Source organism: Xyrauchen texanus, chromosome 11 (assembly GCF_025860055.1).
Source record: "Xyrauchen texanus isolate HMW12.3.18 chromosome 11, RBS_HiC_50CHRs, whole genome shotgun sequence".
Taxonomy (NCBI): domain Eukaryota; kingdom Metazoa; phylum Chordata; class Actinopteri; order Cypriniformes; family Catostomidae; genus Xyrauchen; species Xyrauchen texanus.
In genome coordinates this window covers 142,501-164,820 of record NC_068286.1, presented here as the reverse complement: position 1 = coordinate 164,820, position 22,320 = coordinate 142,501, and the positions used below count along the sequence as shown (strand labels likewise).

The 22,320-nt window shown below is 40.8% G+C and overlaps 2 protein-coding genes across 3 annotated transcripts in view; one reads left to right on the top strand and one right to left on the bottom strand.

The window, feature by feature from the left end:
• Positions 1-259: 259 nt before the first annotated feature.
• LOC127651395 (acyl-CoA dehydrogenase family member 11-like) overlaps positions 260-22,320 on the top strand; it is a 39,401-nt gene continuing 17,340 nt past the window's right edge. Inside the window, exons 1-12 of one of the 2 annotated variants that reach the window (XM_052137188.1) lie at positions 260-384; positions 1,073-1,333; positions 5,206-5,429; positions 5,497-5,596; positions 5,904-6,015; positions 6,739-6,881; positions 7,027-7,176; positions 7,253-7,347; positions 7,456-7,555; positions 7,629-7,769; positions 7,849-7,941; positions 9,386-9,493. In XM_052137188.1, coding sequence (XP_051993148.1) covers positions 1,088-1,333; positions 5,206-5,429; positions 5,497-5,596; positions 5,904-6,015; positions 6,739-6,881; positions 7,027-7,176; positions 7,253-7,347; positions 7,456-7,555; positions 7,629-7,769; positions 7,849-7,941; positions 9,386-9,493 — 1,512 coding nt within the window. In that variant the 5' untranslated portion in view covers positions 260-384; positions 1,073-1,087. The remainder of the gene's footprint in view (positions 385-1,072; positions 1,334-5,205; positions 5,430-5,496; positions 5,597-5,903; positions 6,016-6,738; positions 6,882-7,026; positions 7,177-7,252; positions 7,348-7,455; positions 7,556-7,628; positions 7,770-7,848; positions 7,942-9,385; positions 9,494-22,320) is intronic. The other variant, XM_052137189.1, reaches the window with a different exon arrangement.
• LOC127651396 (uncharacterized) lies at positions 3,304-5,172 on the bottom strand. Its single transcript, XM_052137191.1, has 2 exons — positions 4,413-5,172; positions 3,304-4,061 (listed from the first exon to the last, which is right to left on the bottom strand). The coding sequence occupies exons 1-2, from the start codon at positions 5,170-5,172 to the stop codon at positions 3,304-3,306; spliced, it is 1,518 nt and encodes a 505-aa protein (XP_051993151.1).

Here is a 22,320-nt window from a genome sequence, read left to right as displayed (position 1 = left end):
ACATATACACACATGTACACTCACACGCTTGTGGAAGTTGTAGACTTTAACTGGCAACTTGCCAGAGTCATCAATTCATCTGGACCCTCTCTGAGCGGGATTTGGCGATCTATCACACACACACAAACACACACTACTCACAAACACACAAACTACTCACACATACACAAATACTGCTCACACACACTGAAAACGAACAGGGCTAAATAATCATTGAACAGACACACACTACTCAAACACACGCGCGTCCAGCTGGTGGCGGTAATGAACCAGGAGACCTCAGATGAAGAATCGACTCTCTGAAGCATCGGACTCTGAACGGAACGGAGTTGATTCAGTTGTTGTTTGGAGTTTGTTTTGGCGGTTTGGAGACGCGAACAATCGGTGAGTTGCTCAAATATCCTCAAGTACAGTGAAATATCGCACAGATCTGCTCAAATATCCATGAAATTCAGTTCAAATGTGCTCAGATTCAGCGGTAGTTCAGTTGTTGTTCAAGTTCAGCGTCTGATTGTGCGTATATTTTGAGTTTGTGTGTTTTGTAGTGAATGTTTATGTTTTAAAGTGTTTAAATACAGCAGGATGATGATGTGTGATGACACATAAAGATTAAACTCACATTGAGGAATTAAAGAGCAGAAAATCCGCTGTGACCGTGACTGGGTGAAAGTTCACAGTTTCTGTTCACGGCAGAAGTTATTACTTCAGTTCATACTGAAGCCCTGCAGGTGACCGACCTAAACCTCTGTTTGATTGAACATCGGAATAAAAGATCATAGAAATCGCGTTCATTTGATTGTCATCATCTCCGTAGCATAAACACACACCGCTGTTGATCTAGAGATGTGTTTAACTGAACAAATCATGAAATATCATTAAAATAATTTCACTCCGATCTACATCTGTGACATCACACAAATTTATGGATAATTGTTTAAAAATATGTTTTTGATTATGGGCGGGGCTTCGTCATGACTTCTATACGATCACAAAGTTTATTACTCTGTGCAGGTAATCAGAGTCGTGTGTGTGCTTTGTAATTGTGTGTGTGTGTGTGTGTGTGTGTCTCCAGTCTACAGCATTAGTAATGGCGGTTCAGGTCTGTTGCCGTGGTAACCGCTGGGCTCTGCACATGCTCAGTCGGAGTGTATCTCACAGCAGTGTGTCCAGCAAGACTGTCAGCGAGCTTGAAGAGCATACACACTCTCTCTCACACACACTGTTTTCCCGCTCTGCCATCGGACCATTCTTCCAGGAGAAACCACTGCTCACAAACCCCTTTACCCAAGATTCACTGCTCAGAGCTTACCTGAAGAGACACCTACCTGTGCAGGTAAAACACACACGCATGCACACTCAAACACCTGTGCAGGTAAAACACACATGCACGCACACTCAAACACCTGTGAAGGTAAAACACACACACATGCACACTCAAACACCTGTGCAGGTAAAACACACACGCACGCACACTCAAACACCCGTGCAGGTAAAACACACATGCACGCACACTCAAACACCTGTGCAGGTAAAACACACACACACGCAGGCACGCACATTCAAACACCTGTGCAGGTAAAACACACACAACAACAACAACAACAACCGCCATTCGCCACTAAGTGGCGGTGATGTCACCACGACGCTTGTGCCAGGCTATGTGCACGTTAAGGCCATGTGAAGTGTCGAACGCCCGCTGGCAGGAGGTCACGGGACAGATCCAACAGGTGACACGGGTCGAATGACTGAGACGACTGGCTGATGCACCACCTGTGCCCCCTACTGTGCCAACTTGCTGTGGTTTAGCCACCCTGCGCTCTGCTCGTTGTTATGAGCGTCGCTCCTCTGCGCTCCGTTGTTGTTGGAGGGCGACTGCCTCCAACTGGCCAGCAGCATCCTTCACAAGCCTCCTCCAAAGACGCCGATCTTGACACTGTTGGTACCAGTCATCGGCAAGTCCACTCAGCTCCACATCCTCCTGTACCACATCACTCCATCTCTTCTCCAGCCCGTGCTGCGCCCGCTTAGCCCCCTCTATCCGGCCGAACAAAAGCTGTTTAGGCATGCGGTGGCCAGGCATGCAGGCTACATGACCCAGCCAACGCAACCTTAACTGCTGGAGGAGCTCACCGATGGGACTTTGTCCACATCTTTCAAAAAGTTGTGAGCTCCTCACACAATCCAGCCTGGTTAAACCCAGGATGGATCTTAGGCAGGCCAGCCTAAATGTGTCTAACCGGCGATGATGTTCCATTAGGGGGGTCCACGTTTCGCAAGCATAGAGAAGGGAGGGAATGACCGTGGCCGAGAATACCTGAAGCTTTGTGCGGAGCAACAAACCGGGTAGCTTCCACACAGCGTTACGCAACCGATGAAAAGATAATGCCGCTCGACTGATTCGGAATGAGATCTCTGCTGTCAAACCGGAGCTGGTCATAAGCACACTTCCCAGGTATGGAAAACACTACACTCTCTCCACAACTGCCTCATCACCAATTGGGAGCTGTGGGGGTGTAGTGTCCGATGGTACATAATGCCCAGGCAGGTGCTTAGTTTTGGTTGGGCTGATGGTAAGGCTCCATCTCTTATTGGCAAGCTCCAGGTTCATAAGCAGCGCCTCCAACTCCTCCTCTGAGTGAGCAGCAATCACCAGATCATCAGCATACATAATGTGGTTGACCAATAGGGAGCATCCCTTGACCGCACCCGGGCATCGATCAACCTCCCATTATATCTGTACCAGATGGAAATTCCTCCGGTACAGCCATCGAAGGCTTCACGAACCACATGGTCAAAATAGATATTAAATAATGTGGGAGCCAGAGGACATCCCTGTCACACTCCCAGGTGAACAGGGAATGGCTCCGACTCCCGACCACGTAGTTTTACCTGGGCCCACTCGCCATCGTGAAGGTCCTTAATGATCGCGAGCAGCGGGTCTGGTACTCCGAAAGCACGAAGAACAACCCAGAGCCCAGGCCTACTGATGGTATCATAGGCCTTGACCAGGTCAATAAAGCAGAGATGTAGGTCTTGCTGGAATTCCCTACACCTCTGCTGTAGCAGACGGACAGAGAATATGGCATCTGTGCAAGACCGCCCCTTCCTGAAACCACACTGGGGCTCTGCAAGTCTCTCCTCAGCGTGCCTGGCAAGGCGATATTGAATAATCCTTGCCAGGACCTTTCCCGGCACACTGAAGAGTTAGATGCCCCTATAGTTATTACAATCTGAATGGTCCCCCTTTTTAAAGAGAGGGACCACCAGGGCATCCTTCCAATCCTGCAGAACCCGCCCAGTGGTCTAGACTGTTGTTATGATGTCATGTAGGGCAGTCTGTGCACAAACACCGCCCTCCCTCAGCATTTCACTGGGGAGATCATCTCTGCCCGGTGCCTTTCCTAGTCTCAGGCTCTGGATCGCCTTCAGTACTTCCTCCAAAGATGGCACCTCAGCCAGCCACCCACAGCGAGCGACTTCTTCCTCTAATATTTGTGGCACCGCAGCCCCAGCAGGGTCATCCCCACTTTGTCCCACAATGTTTTCCAGGCTCAGGGACTTCCCCTCCCCCAGGACCTCACAGAAATGCTCAGCAAATCTGCAAACCTGTTTCTGGGGGTCGGAGATTGGATCACCATTCTTTCCCCTAATGATGGTAATAGGTGTGGCGCTGCAAGTAACTTTTTTGATGGAATTAAAGAGCGATTTGTGAACGTGGGCCACTGAGGCAGACTCCATCTCCTCAGCAACCCGCGACCACCAACCATCCTTGCAGCGCCTCACGGCTCTCCAAACCTCTGAGCGAAGGCTGCGGTAAGCCTCCTCATTCTCTGACGTGGGATGCTGTAGACGATGAGAGTGGGCCTGTTGCTTTTTCTCAGCCAGCCTGAACACCTCCTCCATCAGCCAGGGTTTCTGAGGAGGTCTGGACCGTGTGCCCAAAACTGCCATTGCAGTTACATGAGCCACAGTCCTAAACCTCGTCCATTTCCCCTCGACATCCAGAGGAGTGGGGGATGATGCCAACTCCAGCTGCAAGCAATGCTGAAATTCTGAAACACCTGTGCAGGTAAAACACGCACGCACGCATGTATACTGAAACACCTGTGCAGGTAAAACACACACACGCATGCATACTGAAACACCTGTGCAGGTAAAACACACGCACGCACACTCAAACACCTGTGCAGGTAAAACACACACACGCATGCATACTGAAACACCTGTGCAGGTAAAACACACGCACGCACACTCAAATACCTGTGCAGGTAAAACACACAACCGCACAAACGCACGCATGCATGCATACTGAAACACCTGTGCAGGTAAAACACACACACATGCATACTGAAACAACTGTGCAGGTAAAACACATACGCATGCATACTGAAACAACTGTGCAGGTAAAACACACACGCATGCATATTGAAACACCTGTGCAGGTAAAACACACATGCATGCATATTGAAACACCTGTGCAGGTAGAACACACACACACGCACACATGCATGGATACTGAAACACCTGTGCAAGTAAAAAACGCACGCATGCATACTGAAACGCCTGTGCAGGTAAAACACACATACGCATGCATACTGAAACACCTGTGCAGGTAAAACACACACACGCATGCATACTGAAACACCTGTGCAGGTAAAACACACACACGCATGCATACTGAAACACCTGTGCAGGTAAAACACACACACACACGCATGCATACTGAAACACCTGTGCAGGTAAAACACACACACACACGCATGCATACTGAAACACCTGTGCAGGTAAAACACACACACACGCATGCATACTGAAACACCTGTGCAGGTAAAACACACACACGCATGCATACTGAAACACCTGTGCAGGTAAAACACACACACGCATGCATACTAAAACACCCGTGCAGGTAAAACACACACGCATGCATACTGAAACACCTGTGCAGGTAAAACACACATGCACACATGCATGCATACTGAAACACCTGTGCAAGTAAAAAACGCACGCATGCACACATAAACATCTGTGCAGGTAAAGCATGCACGTACACTCAAACACCTGTGCAGGTAAAACACACACGCATGCGCACTTAAACATCTGTGCAGGTAAAGCACACACACGCACGCATGCATGCATACTGAAACACCTCTGCAGGTAAAACGCACGCATGCATGAATATAAAAACGGTGTGTGTGTTTGTAGGAGGTGGAGCGAGACCTGTTGCGGTTTGGTGAGCGTATTGTCAGTGAAATTGACGTGTTGGGCCGTCAGTGTGAGCTGAATCCGCCCCGTCTGCAACGGTATGATGCGTGGGGTCGCCGTGTGGACCACATCATCACCTGCGACGCCTGGACACACCTGAAACGCATCTCTGCACATGAGGGGCTGGTCGCCGCGGGATACGAGAGGACATATGGAGAATACAAGTAAGAGATCACTCAAACATCAGTATCTGCTGTATTCATGTCACAGCTGTCGTGTGTGTGTGTGCAGTCGTGTGTATCAGATGAGTAAGATGTACCTGTTCGCTCCGTCTGCTGGACTCTACACGTGTCCTCTGGCCATGACTGATGGAGCTGCTAAAGTCATACAGGTGAAACACACAAACATACACACGTGTGTCACGTTCATTTCATCTTCACGTGCCATCAGAGACATTCAATAAAATGTCAACAGAGGAAGCAAAAGCATGTATTTTAAAAATGTCAGTTATTAAAGTTCCTGACACATAATTAGTTCTATTTTTTTATTGAATTTCACATGATTCGCTGGTGAAAATTGAGTTCTTACCAAGATGAAAACTTTCATTAATGTTTCAGAATGACTTTACGAATGATATACATAACATTGTGTTCTGTGTGTCATGAATGAAGCCCAGTGACTAAAGAAGTGTTGTGTAGTCTTCAGGTATGCTGGTCAAAGAAGTGTTTGAGCGTTTGACGTCACGTGATGAGAAGAAATTCTGGACATCAGGACAGTGGATGACCGAGAGGAGAGGAGGATCTGACGTCTGTGAGACTCGCTTATAACACACACACACACACACACACACACACTCCTGTCATTTTTCTGGCCTGTATAGATCACAGCAGTCTGCTTCCAGAAGTAAAATTCTCATTCATTCTCTCCACAGGTGAACTGATTATTAACGATATCTTCTAAATCTTTAAAGACTAGCGTGAGCTCTGAGGTTGTTCATGGATGTTATGTGCTTCTGTTGAACATATCAGTCTGCGTTATTTCAACTTCATTTTTAAATAATCATGTTTCGTAGCAGAATTCCTGTTAAAGAACTACACTACCCATAATCCCACCAATCAGAGAAGAGCTCTGCAGCTCCGCTCACTCCCATGATGCACTGTGAATGAATCGAGTCGCTCTCCCTACACTCTCAAACTACTGATATATTCGCTTTGATCACAATATTGTGCAATAAACTTAAAATATATTGATATTTAAATCATTTATATTTTTCAATGGATTGAATTGTATTACATGATTAGCAATGCATCATGGGATTGTAGTTCATTCCTCATGAAACTCGTTAGTACACTCTTGTATCTTTGTGTTTTTGTCTGATTTGTGATTCAGATCAAAGTTATTGATTCACTTCAGAGCTGGTTGCTTTGATTTAATAATTATGATTTTAATATTATTGATCCTGTGAAATGTCTTGTATATGATGCTGTTGTGTGTGTGTGTGTGTGTGTGTGTGTGTGTGTGTTGTTGTTTTAGCGAGTGGCACTGAGACGGTTGCCAGGCAACAGCAGGGCAGGTTCTTCAAGCTTTATGGTTTTAAATGGTTCACCTCGGCAACAGACGCTGATATGACCCTAACACTGGCCCGCATCACAGACGCACATGGACACGCTACACCGGTATTAACGCACACACACACACACACACACACACACACACTTTAACGTCTAATACATGAGCACGAATGAACCTGTCATGATGAACTGATACCATACACTCTGCAGAACCTGACACACACTTCTGTGTGTGTGTGCGTGTGTTTAGGGCAGCAGTGGTCTGTCTCTGTTCCTGGCAGAGGTCTGGGACTCTGACGGTTCCTCTAACGGTGTGGAAGTTCAGCGGCTGAAGGACAAACTGGGCACCAGACAGGTGCCAACTGCTGAACTGCTGCTCGATGGCATGAAAGCTCAGCTGGTAAACTCATCATTCATCTTTATCTGCTGATTCACAATCCATCCTTTTATTCAGAGTGTTATTTCTGTATGTGTAGATCTCAGAGGAAGGAAGGGGCGTGGCCTCCATTGCTAACATGTTGACTATAACTCGTGTTTATAACACCGTGTGTGCTGTGGCTGCAATGAGAAGGTGATTATAACAAACATCAATCTAAACACACATTTAAATGTGGGATAAATCAGAGCTGCATCACACAGAGGTCATGTGACATGAACATTGTGTGTGTGTGTGTGTCAGGATGTGTCAGTTGTGTCGGGAATACTCCTGTAAACGCTCCGCGTTCGGCAAACTGCTGAAGGATCATCCACTGCACGTACAAACACTCAGCAGACTGGAGGTAAACACACACACACACACACACACACACACACTGATGTGGTGTTTGCTGATGTGTGTGTGTGTGTGTTCAGATGGAGACTCGAGCTGCGTTTCTCCTGACGATGGAAGTTTGTCGTCTTTTGGGTCGAGAGGAGAACAGAAGTGCTTCAGAGAGAGACACACACCTGCTGCGTCTGCTTACACCTGTGGCCAAACTCTACACGGGAAAACAGGTGACACACACACCACACACTTACAACACACACACTTACAGCAGACTGACCACACACACGCGTGTGTTTCTCTTGTCAGGCGGTGTGTGTGGTGTCGGAAGGGTTGGAGAGTTTCGGTGGTCAGGGTTACATTGAAGACACCGGCCTGCCCTCCATGCTGCGTGACGCTCAGGTGATGCACGGGGACATTTCAGTGAATCACGTTTGTTCTACAGTCTCTTTATTCATTATGCATAACTCGATATCAGCAGAATAAGTTCATCGTTGGATATATTATGCATATTATGAACACACTTGGGGACAGAAACACGCCTTGTGATGGGTGTTCCCAATGTGTCATAGTATATTTCAGTTATTGGTTTAATGCAGTTCCTCTGAGATGATGTGTGAAGGATAACTAAGAGATCACACAGTGATCGGAGACGCAGGAAAGATGACTCACAATCCCCGGATGATGATATCTGAGAAATATCAGACCACTAGATGACCAATCAGAATCCAGTATTCCAGAGAGCTGTTTAATATAAATGTATTATGCATATTCAACAGTCTGCTTACAATCTGTTTGTTAGTTTACATCAAGTCAGACATGATAAAATCCTTTTCATATTGGCACAATATTTAATGTAACGTTTGTTTGTTATTTAAATATGCAGTCTCGCGGGGTCTGAGTATCTCAGTGTCTATCACACCTGGAGTCGTAAGTTTGTATTCAGGACATGCTGAGTGACTCCAGTCAGGTCTCCTTAGCAACCAAATTGTCCCTGTTGCTAGGGAGGGTAGAGTCACATGGGGTAACCTCCTCGTGGTGGTGATTAGTGGTTCTCTCAATGGGGCGTGTGGTGAGTTGTGTGTGGATCGTGGAGAGTAGCATGAGTCTCCACATGCTGTGAGTCTCCGCGGTGTCATGCACAACGAGTCACGTGATCAGATGCGCCGATTGATGTCTCAGAAGCGGAGGCAACTCCACCTCGTCCTCCACCACCCGGATTGAGGTGATGACCTGCTAAATGGTGGGAATTGGGCATTCCAAAATTGGGAGAAAAGGGGATCAAATATCCAGTCTCACATGAACCAAACCTCCCTAAATTCAGAGAATGTCCAGAGAAGATTTTCTGACTGCTGTGTGTTCTTTTGTTCCGCACGATACATTACACGTTTCCTGTATAGCGCAAACTTTCCCTCCATTTACATTTGTGTCTTCAGCATATTGTGGAAAATTATTCTGAACTTTTCCAAAATCTCATTTTCTGAGTAAATATTCAGACATTGATAAATGTCATTAATTAGTTTCGGACTACATTAAACATGACTTAAATAATCCTCTTCTTAGATTAACATGTTTTAATGTCACCATTCAAATTCATTTACACACATTTGAAAATATCGACTTAATCACATGAAGAAAAAAGTTCCAGAAGTCTGAAATGAACTTTATTAAACAAAAGAGAATAAGAAGTAATGGCGTCGGTTATTAATAACTGTGTTTCCTGTATGATGTTTATGTCATGGTAAGTTGAGTTTAGGAGTGTAATAAACCCGAGAACACATGTTAATATGAGAACCGTTGTTTTTCAGAAGCATTCAGGAGTTTGATTGTGTGTTTTGTGTTGCAGGTGTTGAGTATTTGGGAAGGCACTACAAACGTTTTATCTTTAGATGTTCTGCGCTCCATTGCAAAGTCTTCTGGGTTAGTTCTCCAGGCATTCTATGCCGACGTCAAAGTGAGAACATGCACACACACACACTATACACACGTGCACACACACACGCACACACTGTACACATGTGCATACACACTATACACACATACACTACACACACACACACACACACACACACACACTACACACACACACTATACACACGCACACACACACTATACACACGCACACTATACACACGTGCACACACACACGCACACACTGTACACATGTGCATACACACTATACACACATACACTACACACACACACACACACACACACACACACTATACACACGCACACACACACTATACACACGCACACTATACACACGTGCACACACACACGCACACACTGTACACATGTGCATACACACTATACACACATACACTACACACACACACACTATACACACGTACACACATACACTACACACACACACTATACACACGCACACACACACTATACACACGCACACACACACTATACACACGCACACACACACACACACACTATACACACGTACACACATACACTACACACACACACACTATACACACGTGCACACACACACTATACACACGTGCACACATACACTATACACACACACACTATACACACGTGCACACACACACTATACACACTATACACACGTACACACATACACTATACACACGTGCACACACACACTATACACACTATACACACGTACGCACACTATACACACATACACTATACACACATACACTACACACACACACACACACACACTATACACACGTGCACACACACACACAATACACACGTACACACACACACACACACACGTACACTACACACACACACACTATATACACGTACACACACACACACTATACACACGCATCACACATACACTACATACACACATGCACTACACACACACTATACACACGTACACACATACACTACACACACACACACTATACACACGTACACACATACACTACACACACACTATACACACGTGCACACACACACTATACACACGTGCACACACACACTGTACACACGTGCACACACACACTATACACACGTACACACATACACTATACACACACACACACTATACACACGTGCACACACACACTATACACACGTGCACACATACACTATACACACACACACTATACACACGTGCACACACACACTATACACACGTGCACACACACACTATACACACGTGCACACACACACTGTACACACGTGCACACACACACTATACACACGTACACACATACACTACACACACACACACTATACACACGTGCACACACACACTATACACACACACACTATACACACGTGCACACACACACTATACACACATGCACACACACTGTACACACACACTATACACACGTGCACACACACACTATACACACGTACACACATACACTACACACACACACACTATACACACGTGCACACACACACTATACACACGTGCACACATACACTATACACACACACTATACACACGTGCACACACACACTATACACACGTACACACATACACTATACACACATGCACACACACACTATACACACGTGCACACACACACTATACACACGTACACACATACACTATACACACGTGCACACACACACTATACACACGTGCACACACACACTATACACACGTACACACATACACTACACACACACACACACTATACACACGTGCACACACACACTATACACACGTGCACACATACACTACACACACACACACTATACACACGTGCACACACACACTATACACACGTGCACACATACACTACACACACACACACTATACACACGTGCACTCACACACTATACACACGTACACACATACACTATACACACGTACACACACACGTGCACACACACACTATACACACGTGCACACACACTATACACACGTGCACACACACACTATACACACGTACACACATACACTACACACACACACTATACACACGTGCACACACACACTATACACACGTGCACACATACACTACACACACACACACTATACACACGTGCACACACACACTATACACACGTGCACACATACACTACACACACACACACTATACACACGTGCACACACACACTATACACACGTACACACATACACTACACACACACACACTATACACACGTGCACACACACACTACACACACGTACACACATACACTACACACACACACACACACACTATACACACGTGCACACACACACTATACACACGTACACACATACACTACACACACACACTATACACACGTGCACACACACACTATACACACGTGCACACATACACTACACACACACACACTATACACACGTGCACACACACACTACACACACGTACACACATACACTACACACACACACACACACTATACACACGTGCACACACACACTATACACACGTACACACATACACTACACACACACACTATACACACGTACACACACACACTATACACACGGGCACACATACACTATACACACACACACTATACACAAGTGCACACACACACTATACACATGTACACACATACACTATACACACGTGCACACACACTGTACACACACACTATACACACGTGCACACACACTATACACACGTGCACACACACGCACGCTATACACACATACACTATACACACGTGCACACACACGCACGCTATACACACATACACTATACACACGTGCACACACACGCACACTATACACACACACACTATACACACGTGCACACACACGCACACTATACACACACACACTATACACACGTGCACACACACGCACACTATACACACACACACTATACACACACACACTATACACACGTGCACACACACGCACACTATACACACACACACTATACACACGTGCACACACACACTATACACATGTACACACATACACTATACACACGTGCACACACACTGTACACACACACTATACACACGTGCGCACACACTATACACACGTGCACACACACGCACGCTATACACACATACACTATACACACACACACACACACAATACACACGTGCACACACACTATACACACACTATACACACGTGCACACACACACACACGTACACACTTACACTACACACACACACACTATACACACGTGCACACACGCACACTATACACACGTACACACATACACTACACACACACTATACACACGTACACACGCACACTATACACACGTACACATGCACACTATACACACGTACACACATACACTATACACACATACAGTACACACACACACACACACTATACACATGTGCACACACGCACACTATACACAGGTACACACACACACACACACACACACACACACACACTATACACACGTACACACACTATACACACATACACTACACACACTATATATGCACACATACACTACACACACACACTATATATACACACATACACTATACACACATACACTACACACACACTATATATACACACATACACTACACACACACTATATACGCACATACACTACACACACACACTATACACACGTACACACACACACTATACACATGTACACACATACACTGTACACACATACACTACACACACACACACACTATACACATGTACACACATACACTACACCCACACACTATACACACATACACACACACACACTGTACACACATACACTACACACACACTATACACACGTACACTACACACACACACACTATACACACGTGCACACACACACTGTACACACGTGCACACACACGTACACACATACACTACACACACACACACACACACTATACACACGTGCACACACGCACACTATACACACGTACACACATACACCACACACACACACACGCTATACACACGTACACACACTATATACACACACACTATACACACGTACACACATACACTACACACACACACACACACTATACACACGTACACACACACACTATATACACACACACACTATACACACATACACTATACACACACACTATACACACACACACTATACACACACATACACTACACACACACTATACACACTATACACACGTACACACATACACTACACACACACACACACTATACACACGTACACACACACACTATACACACGTACACACACACACTATATACACACACACACTATACACATACACTATACACACACACTATACATACACTATACACACATACACTATACACATACACTATACACACACTATACACACATACACTATACACATACACTATACACACACTATACACATACACTATACACATACACTATACACACACACTATACATACACTATACACACACACACTATACACATACACTATACACATACACTATACACACACTATACACACATACACTATACACACACACTATACATACACACTATACACACATACACTATACACACACACTATACATACACTATACACATACACTATACACACACACTATACATACACTATACACACATACACTATACACATACACTATACACATACACTATACACACACATACACTACACAAACACACTATACACACATACACTATACACATACACTATACACATACACTATACACACACATACACTACACAAACACACTATACACATACACTATACACATACACTATACACAGATACACTATACACACATACACTATACATACACTATACACACATACACTATACACATACACTATACACATACACTATACACAGATACACTATACATACACTATACACATACACTATACACACACATACACTATACACATACACTATACACAGATACACTATACACACATACACTATACATACACTATACACACATACACTATACACATACACTATACATACACTATACACATACACTATACACATACACTATACACAGATACACTATACATACACTATACACATACACTATACACACACATACACTATACACACACACTATACACATACACTATACACACACATACACTACACAAACACACTATACACATACACTATACACATACACTATACACACATACACTATACACATACACTATACACATACACTATACACACACATACACTATACACACACACTATACATACACTATACACATACACTATACACATACACTATACACACACATACACTACACAAACACACTATACACATACACTATACACATACACTATACACAGATACACTATACACACATACACTATACATACACTATACACACATACACTATACACATACACTATACACATACACTATACACAGATACACTATACATACACTATACACATACACTATACACACACATACACTATACACATACACTATACACAGATACACTATACACACATACACTATACATACACTATACACACATACACTATACACATACACTATACATACACTATACACATACACTATACACATACACTATACACAGATACACTATACATACACTATACACATACACTATACACACACATACACTATACACACACACACTATACACATACACTATACACACACATACACTACACAAACACACTATACACATACACTATACACATACACTATACACACATACACTATACACATACACTATACACATACACTATACACACACATACACTATACACATACACTATACACACACATACACTACACAAACACACTATACACATACACTATACACATACACTATACACACATACACTATACACATACACTATACATACACACTATACATACACTATACACATACACTATACACACACACTATACATACACTATACACACATACACTATACACATACACTATACACATACACTATACACACACACTATACATACACTATACACATACACTATACACACACACTATACATACACTATACACACATACACTATACACACACACTATACATACACTATACACATACACTATACACATACACTATACACACACATACACTACACAAACACACTATACACATACACTATACACACACATACACTACACAAACACACTATACACATACACTATACACACACATACACTACACAAACACACTATACACATACACTATACACACACATACACTACACAAACACACTATACACATACACTATACACATACACTATACACACACATACACTACACAAACACACTATACACACATACACTATACACATACACTATACACACACACTATACATACACTATACACATACACTATACACACACACTATACATACACTATACACACATACACTATACACATACACTATACACACACATACACTACACAAACACACTATACACATACACTATACACACACATACACTACACAAACACACTATACACATACACTATACACATACACTATACACACATACACTACACAAACACACTATACACATACACTATACACACACATACACTACACAAACACACTATACACATACACTATACACACACATACACTACACAAACACACTATACACATACACTATACACACACATACACTACACAAACACACTATACACATACACTATACACATACACTATACACACACATACACTACACAAACACACTATACACATACACTATACACACACATACACTACACAAACACACTATACACATACACTATACACACACATACACTACACAAACACACTATACACATACACTATACACATACACTATACACACACATACACTACACAAACACACTATACACATACACTATACACATACACTATACACACATACACTATACACATACACTATACACACACACTATACATACACTATACACATACACTATACACACACACTATACATACACTATACACACATACACTATACACATACACTATACACACACATACACTACACAAACACACTATACACATACACTATACACATACACTATACACACATACACTATACACATACACTATACACATACACTATACACACACATACACTACACAAACACACTATACACATACACTATACACACACATACACTACACAAACACACTATACACATACACTATACACACACATACACTACACAAACACACTATACACATACACTATACACACACATACATTACACAAACACACTATACACATACACTATACACATACACTATACACACACATACACTACACAAACACACTATACACATACACTATACACACATACACTATACACATACACTATACACACACACTATACATACACTATACACATACACTATACACACACACTATACATACACTATACACACATACACTATACACATACACTATACACATACACTATACACACACATACACTACACAAACACACTATACACATACACTATACACACACACTATACATACACTATACACATACACTATACACACACACTATACATACACTATACACATACACTATACACACACACTATACACATACACTATACACATACACTATACACATACACTATACACATACACTATACACATACACTATACACACACATACACTACACAAACACACTATACACATACACTATACACACATACACTATACACATACACTATACACACACACTATACATACACTATACACACATACACTATACACACACACTATACATACACTATACACACATACACTATACACATACACTATACACATACACTATACACACACATACACTACACAAACACACTATACACATACACTATACACACATACACTATACACATACACTATACACACACACTATACATACACTATACACATACACTATACACACACACTATACATACACTATACACACATACACTATACACATACACTATACACATACACTATACACACACATACACTACACAAACACACTATACACATACACTATACACACACATACATTACACAAACACACTATACACATACACTATACACATACACTATACACACACATACACTACACAAACACACTATACACATACACTATACACACATACACTATACACATACACTATACACACACACTATACATACACTATACACTATACACACACACTATACATACACTATACACACATACACTATACACATACACTATACACATACACTATACACACACACTATACATACACTATACACACATACACTATACACATACACTATACACATACACTATACACACACATACACTACACAAACACACTATACACACACATACACTACACAAACACACTATACACATACACTATACACATACACTATACACACATACACTATACACATACACTATACACACACACTATACATACACTATACACATACACTATACACACTCACTATACATACACTATACACACACACTATACACACATACACTATACACATACACTATACACAGATACACTATACACATACACTATACACATACACTATACACATACACTATACACACACACTATACACACACACTATACATACACTATACACATACACTATACACATACACTATACACACACACTATACATACACTATACACACATACACTATACACACACACTATACATACACTATACACACACACTATACATACACTATACACACATACACTATACACATACACTATACACACACACTATACATACACTATACACACACTATACACATACACTATACACACACACTATACATACACTATACACATACACTATACACAGATACACTATACACACACACTATACATACACTATACACATACACTATACACACACATACACTACACAAACACACTATACACATACACTATACACATACACTATACACATACACTATACACACATACACTATACACATACACTATACACACACACTATACATACACTATACACACACACTATACATACACTATACACAGATACACTATACACATACACTATACACATACACTATACACATACACTATACACACACACTATACATACACTATACACATACACTATACACACACACTATACATACACTATACACACATACACTATACACACACACTATACATACACTATACACACACACTATACATACACTATACACACATACACTATACACATACACTATACACACACACTATGCATACACTATACACATACACTATACACATACACTATACACACACACTATACATACACTATACACATACACTATACACAGATACACTATACACACACACTATACATACACTATACACATACACATACACTATACACAGATACACTATACACATACACTATACACATATTCTATACACACACACTATACATACACTATACACATACACTATACACATACACTATACACATACACTATACACATACTCTATACACACACACTATACATACACTATACACATACACTATACACATACACTATACATACACTATACACACATACACTATACATACACTATACACACATACACTATACATACACTATACACACATACACTATACACACACACTATACATACACTATACACACACACTATACATACACTATACACACATACACTATACACATACACTATACACACACACTATGCATACACTATACACATACACTATACACATACACTATACACACACACTATACATACACTATACACATACACTATACACAGATACACTATACACACACACTATACATACACTATACACATACACATACACTATACACAGATACACTATACACATACACTATACACATATTCTATACACACACACTATACATACACTATACACATACACTATACACATACACTATACACATACTCTATACACACACACTATACATACACTATACACACACACTATACATACACTATACACATACACTATACACATACACTATACACACACACTATACATACACTATACACATACACTATACACACATACACTATACATACACTATACACACATACACTATACATACACTATACACACATACACTATACACACACACTATACATACACTATACACACACACTATACATACACTATACACACATACACTATACACATACACTATACACACACACTATGCATACACTATACACATACACTATACACACACACTATACATACACTATACACATACACTATACACAGATACACTATACACACACACTATACATACACTATACACATACACATACACTATACACAGATACACTATACACATACACTATACACATATTCTATACACACACACTATACATACACTATACACATACACTATACACATACACTATACACATACTCTATACACACACACTATACATACACTATACACACACACTATACATACACTATACACATACACTATACACATACACTATACACACACACTATACATACACTATACACATACACTATACACATATTCTATACACACACACTATACATACACTATACACATACACTATACACATACACTATACACATACACTATACACATACTCTATACACACACACTATACACACACTATACACATACACTATACACATACACTATACACACACACTATACATACACTATACACATACACTATACACATACACTATACACATACTCTATACACACACACTATACATACACTATACACATACACTATACACACACACTATACATACACTATACACATACACTATACACATACACTATACACATACTCTATACACACACACTATACACACACTATACACATACACTATACACATACACTATACACACACACTATACATACACTATACACATACACTATACACATACACTATACATACACTATACACACATACACTATACATACACTATACACACATACACTATACATACACTATACACACATACACTATACACACACACTATACATACACTATACACACACACTATACATACACTATACACACATACACTATACACATACACTATACACACACACTATGCATACACTATACACATACACTATACACATACACTATACACACACACTATACATACACTATACACATACACTATACACAGATACACTATACACACACACTATACATACACTATACACATACACATACACTATACACAGATACACTATACACATACACTATACACATATTCTATACACACACACTATACATACACTATACACATACACTATACACATACACTATACACATACACTATACACATACTCTATACACACACACTATACATACACTATACACACACACTATACATACACTATACACATACACTATACACATACACTATACACACACACTATACATACACTATACACATACACTATACACATACACTATACACAGATACACTATACATACACTATGCACACATACACTATACACATACACTATACACATACACTATACACACACATACACTACACAAACACACTATACACACATACACTATACACATACACTATACACACACATACACTACACAAACACACTATACACACATACACTATACACATACACTATACACATACACTATACACACACATACACTACACAAACACACTATACACATACACTATACACACACATACACTACACAAACACACTATACACACACACTATACATACACTATACACACACACTGCACATACACTATACACACACACTATACACACATACACTATACACATACACTATACACACACATACACTACACAAACACACTATACACACATACACTATACACATACACTATACACATACACTATACACACACATACACTACACAAACACACTATACACATACACTATACACATACACTATACACACATACACTATACATACACTATACACACATACACTATACACATACACTATACACATACACTATACACACACATACACTACACAAACACACTATACACACATGCACTATACACACACACACACACACTATACACACACACACACTATACACACACATACACTATACACACATACACTATACACATACACTATACACACACATACACTACACAAACACACTATACACACATACACTATACACACATACACTATACACATACACTATACACACACACTATACATACACTATACACACATACACTATACACACATACACTATACACACACTATACACACATACACTATACACATACACTATACACACACTATACACACATACACTATACACACATACACTATACACATACACTATACACACACATACACTACACAAACACACTATACACACATACACTATACACACACACACACACTATACACACACTACACATACACTATACACATACACACACACTATACACACACACACACTATACATACACTATACACACACACTATACATACACTATACACACATACACTATACACACACTATACACACATACACTATACACACACTATACACACACACTATACACACATACACTATACACACATACACTATACACATACACTATACACACACATACACTACACAAACACACTATACACACATACACTATACACATACACTATACACACATACACTATACACACATACACTATACACATACACTATACACACACATACACTACACAAACACACTATACACACATACACTATACACACACACACACACTA

Bases quoted from the DNA above. Each gene is read 5' to 3' on its own strand.
- LOC127651396 (XM_052137191.1), bottom strand. From the start codon at position 5,172: ATGCGTGCGTTTTACCTGCAGAGGTGTTTCAGTATGCATGCATGCGTG. The intron at 4,062-4,412 runs GTGTTTTACCTG...TTACCTGCACAG, and splicing joins GTTTCAATATGCATGCGTGT to GTGTTTCAGAATTTCAGCAT.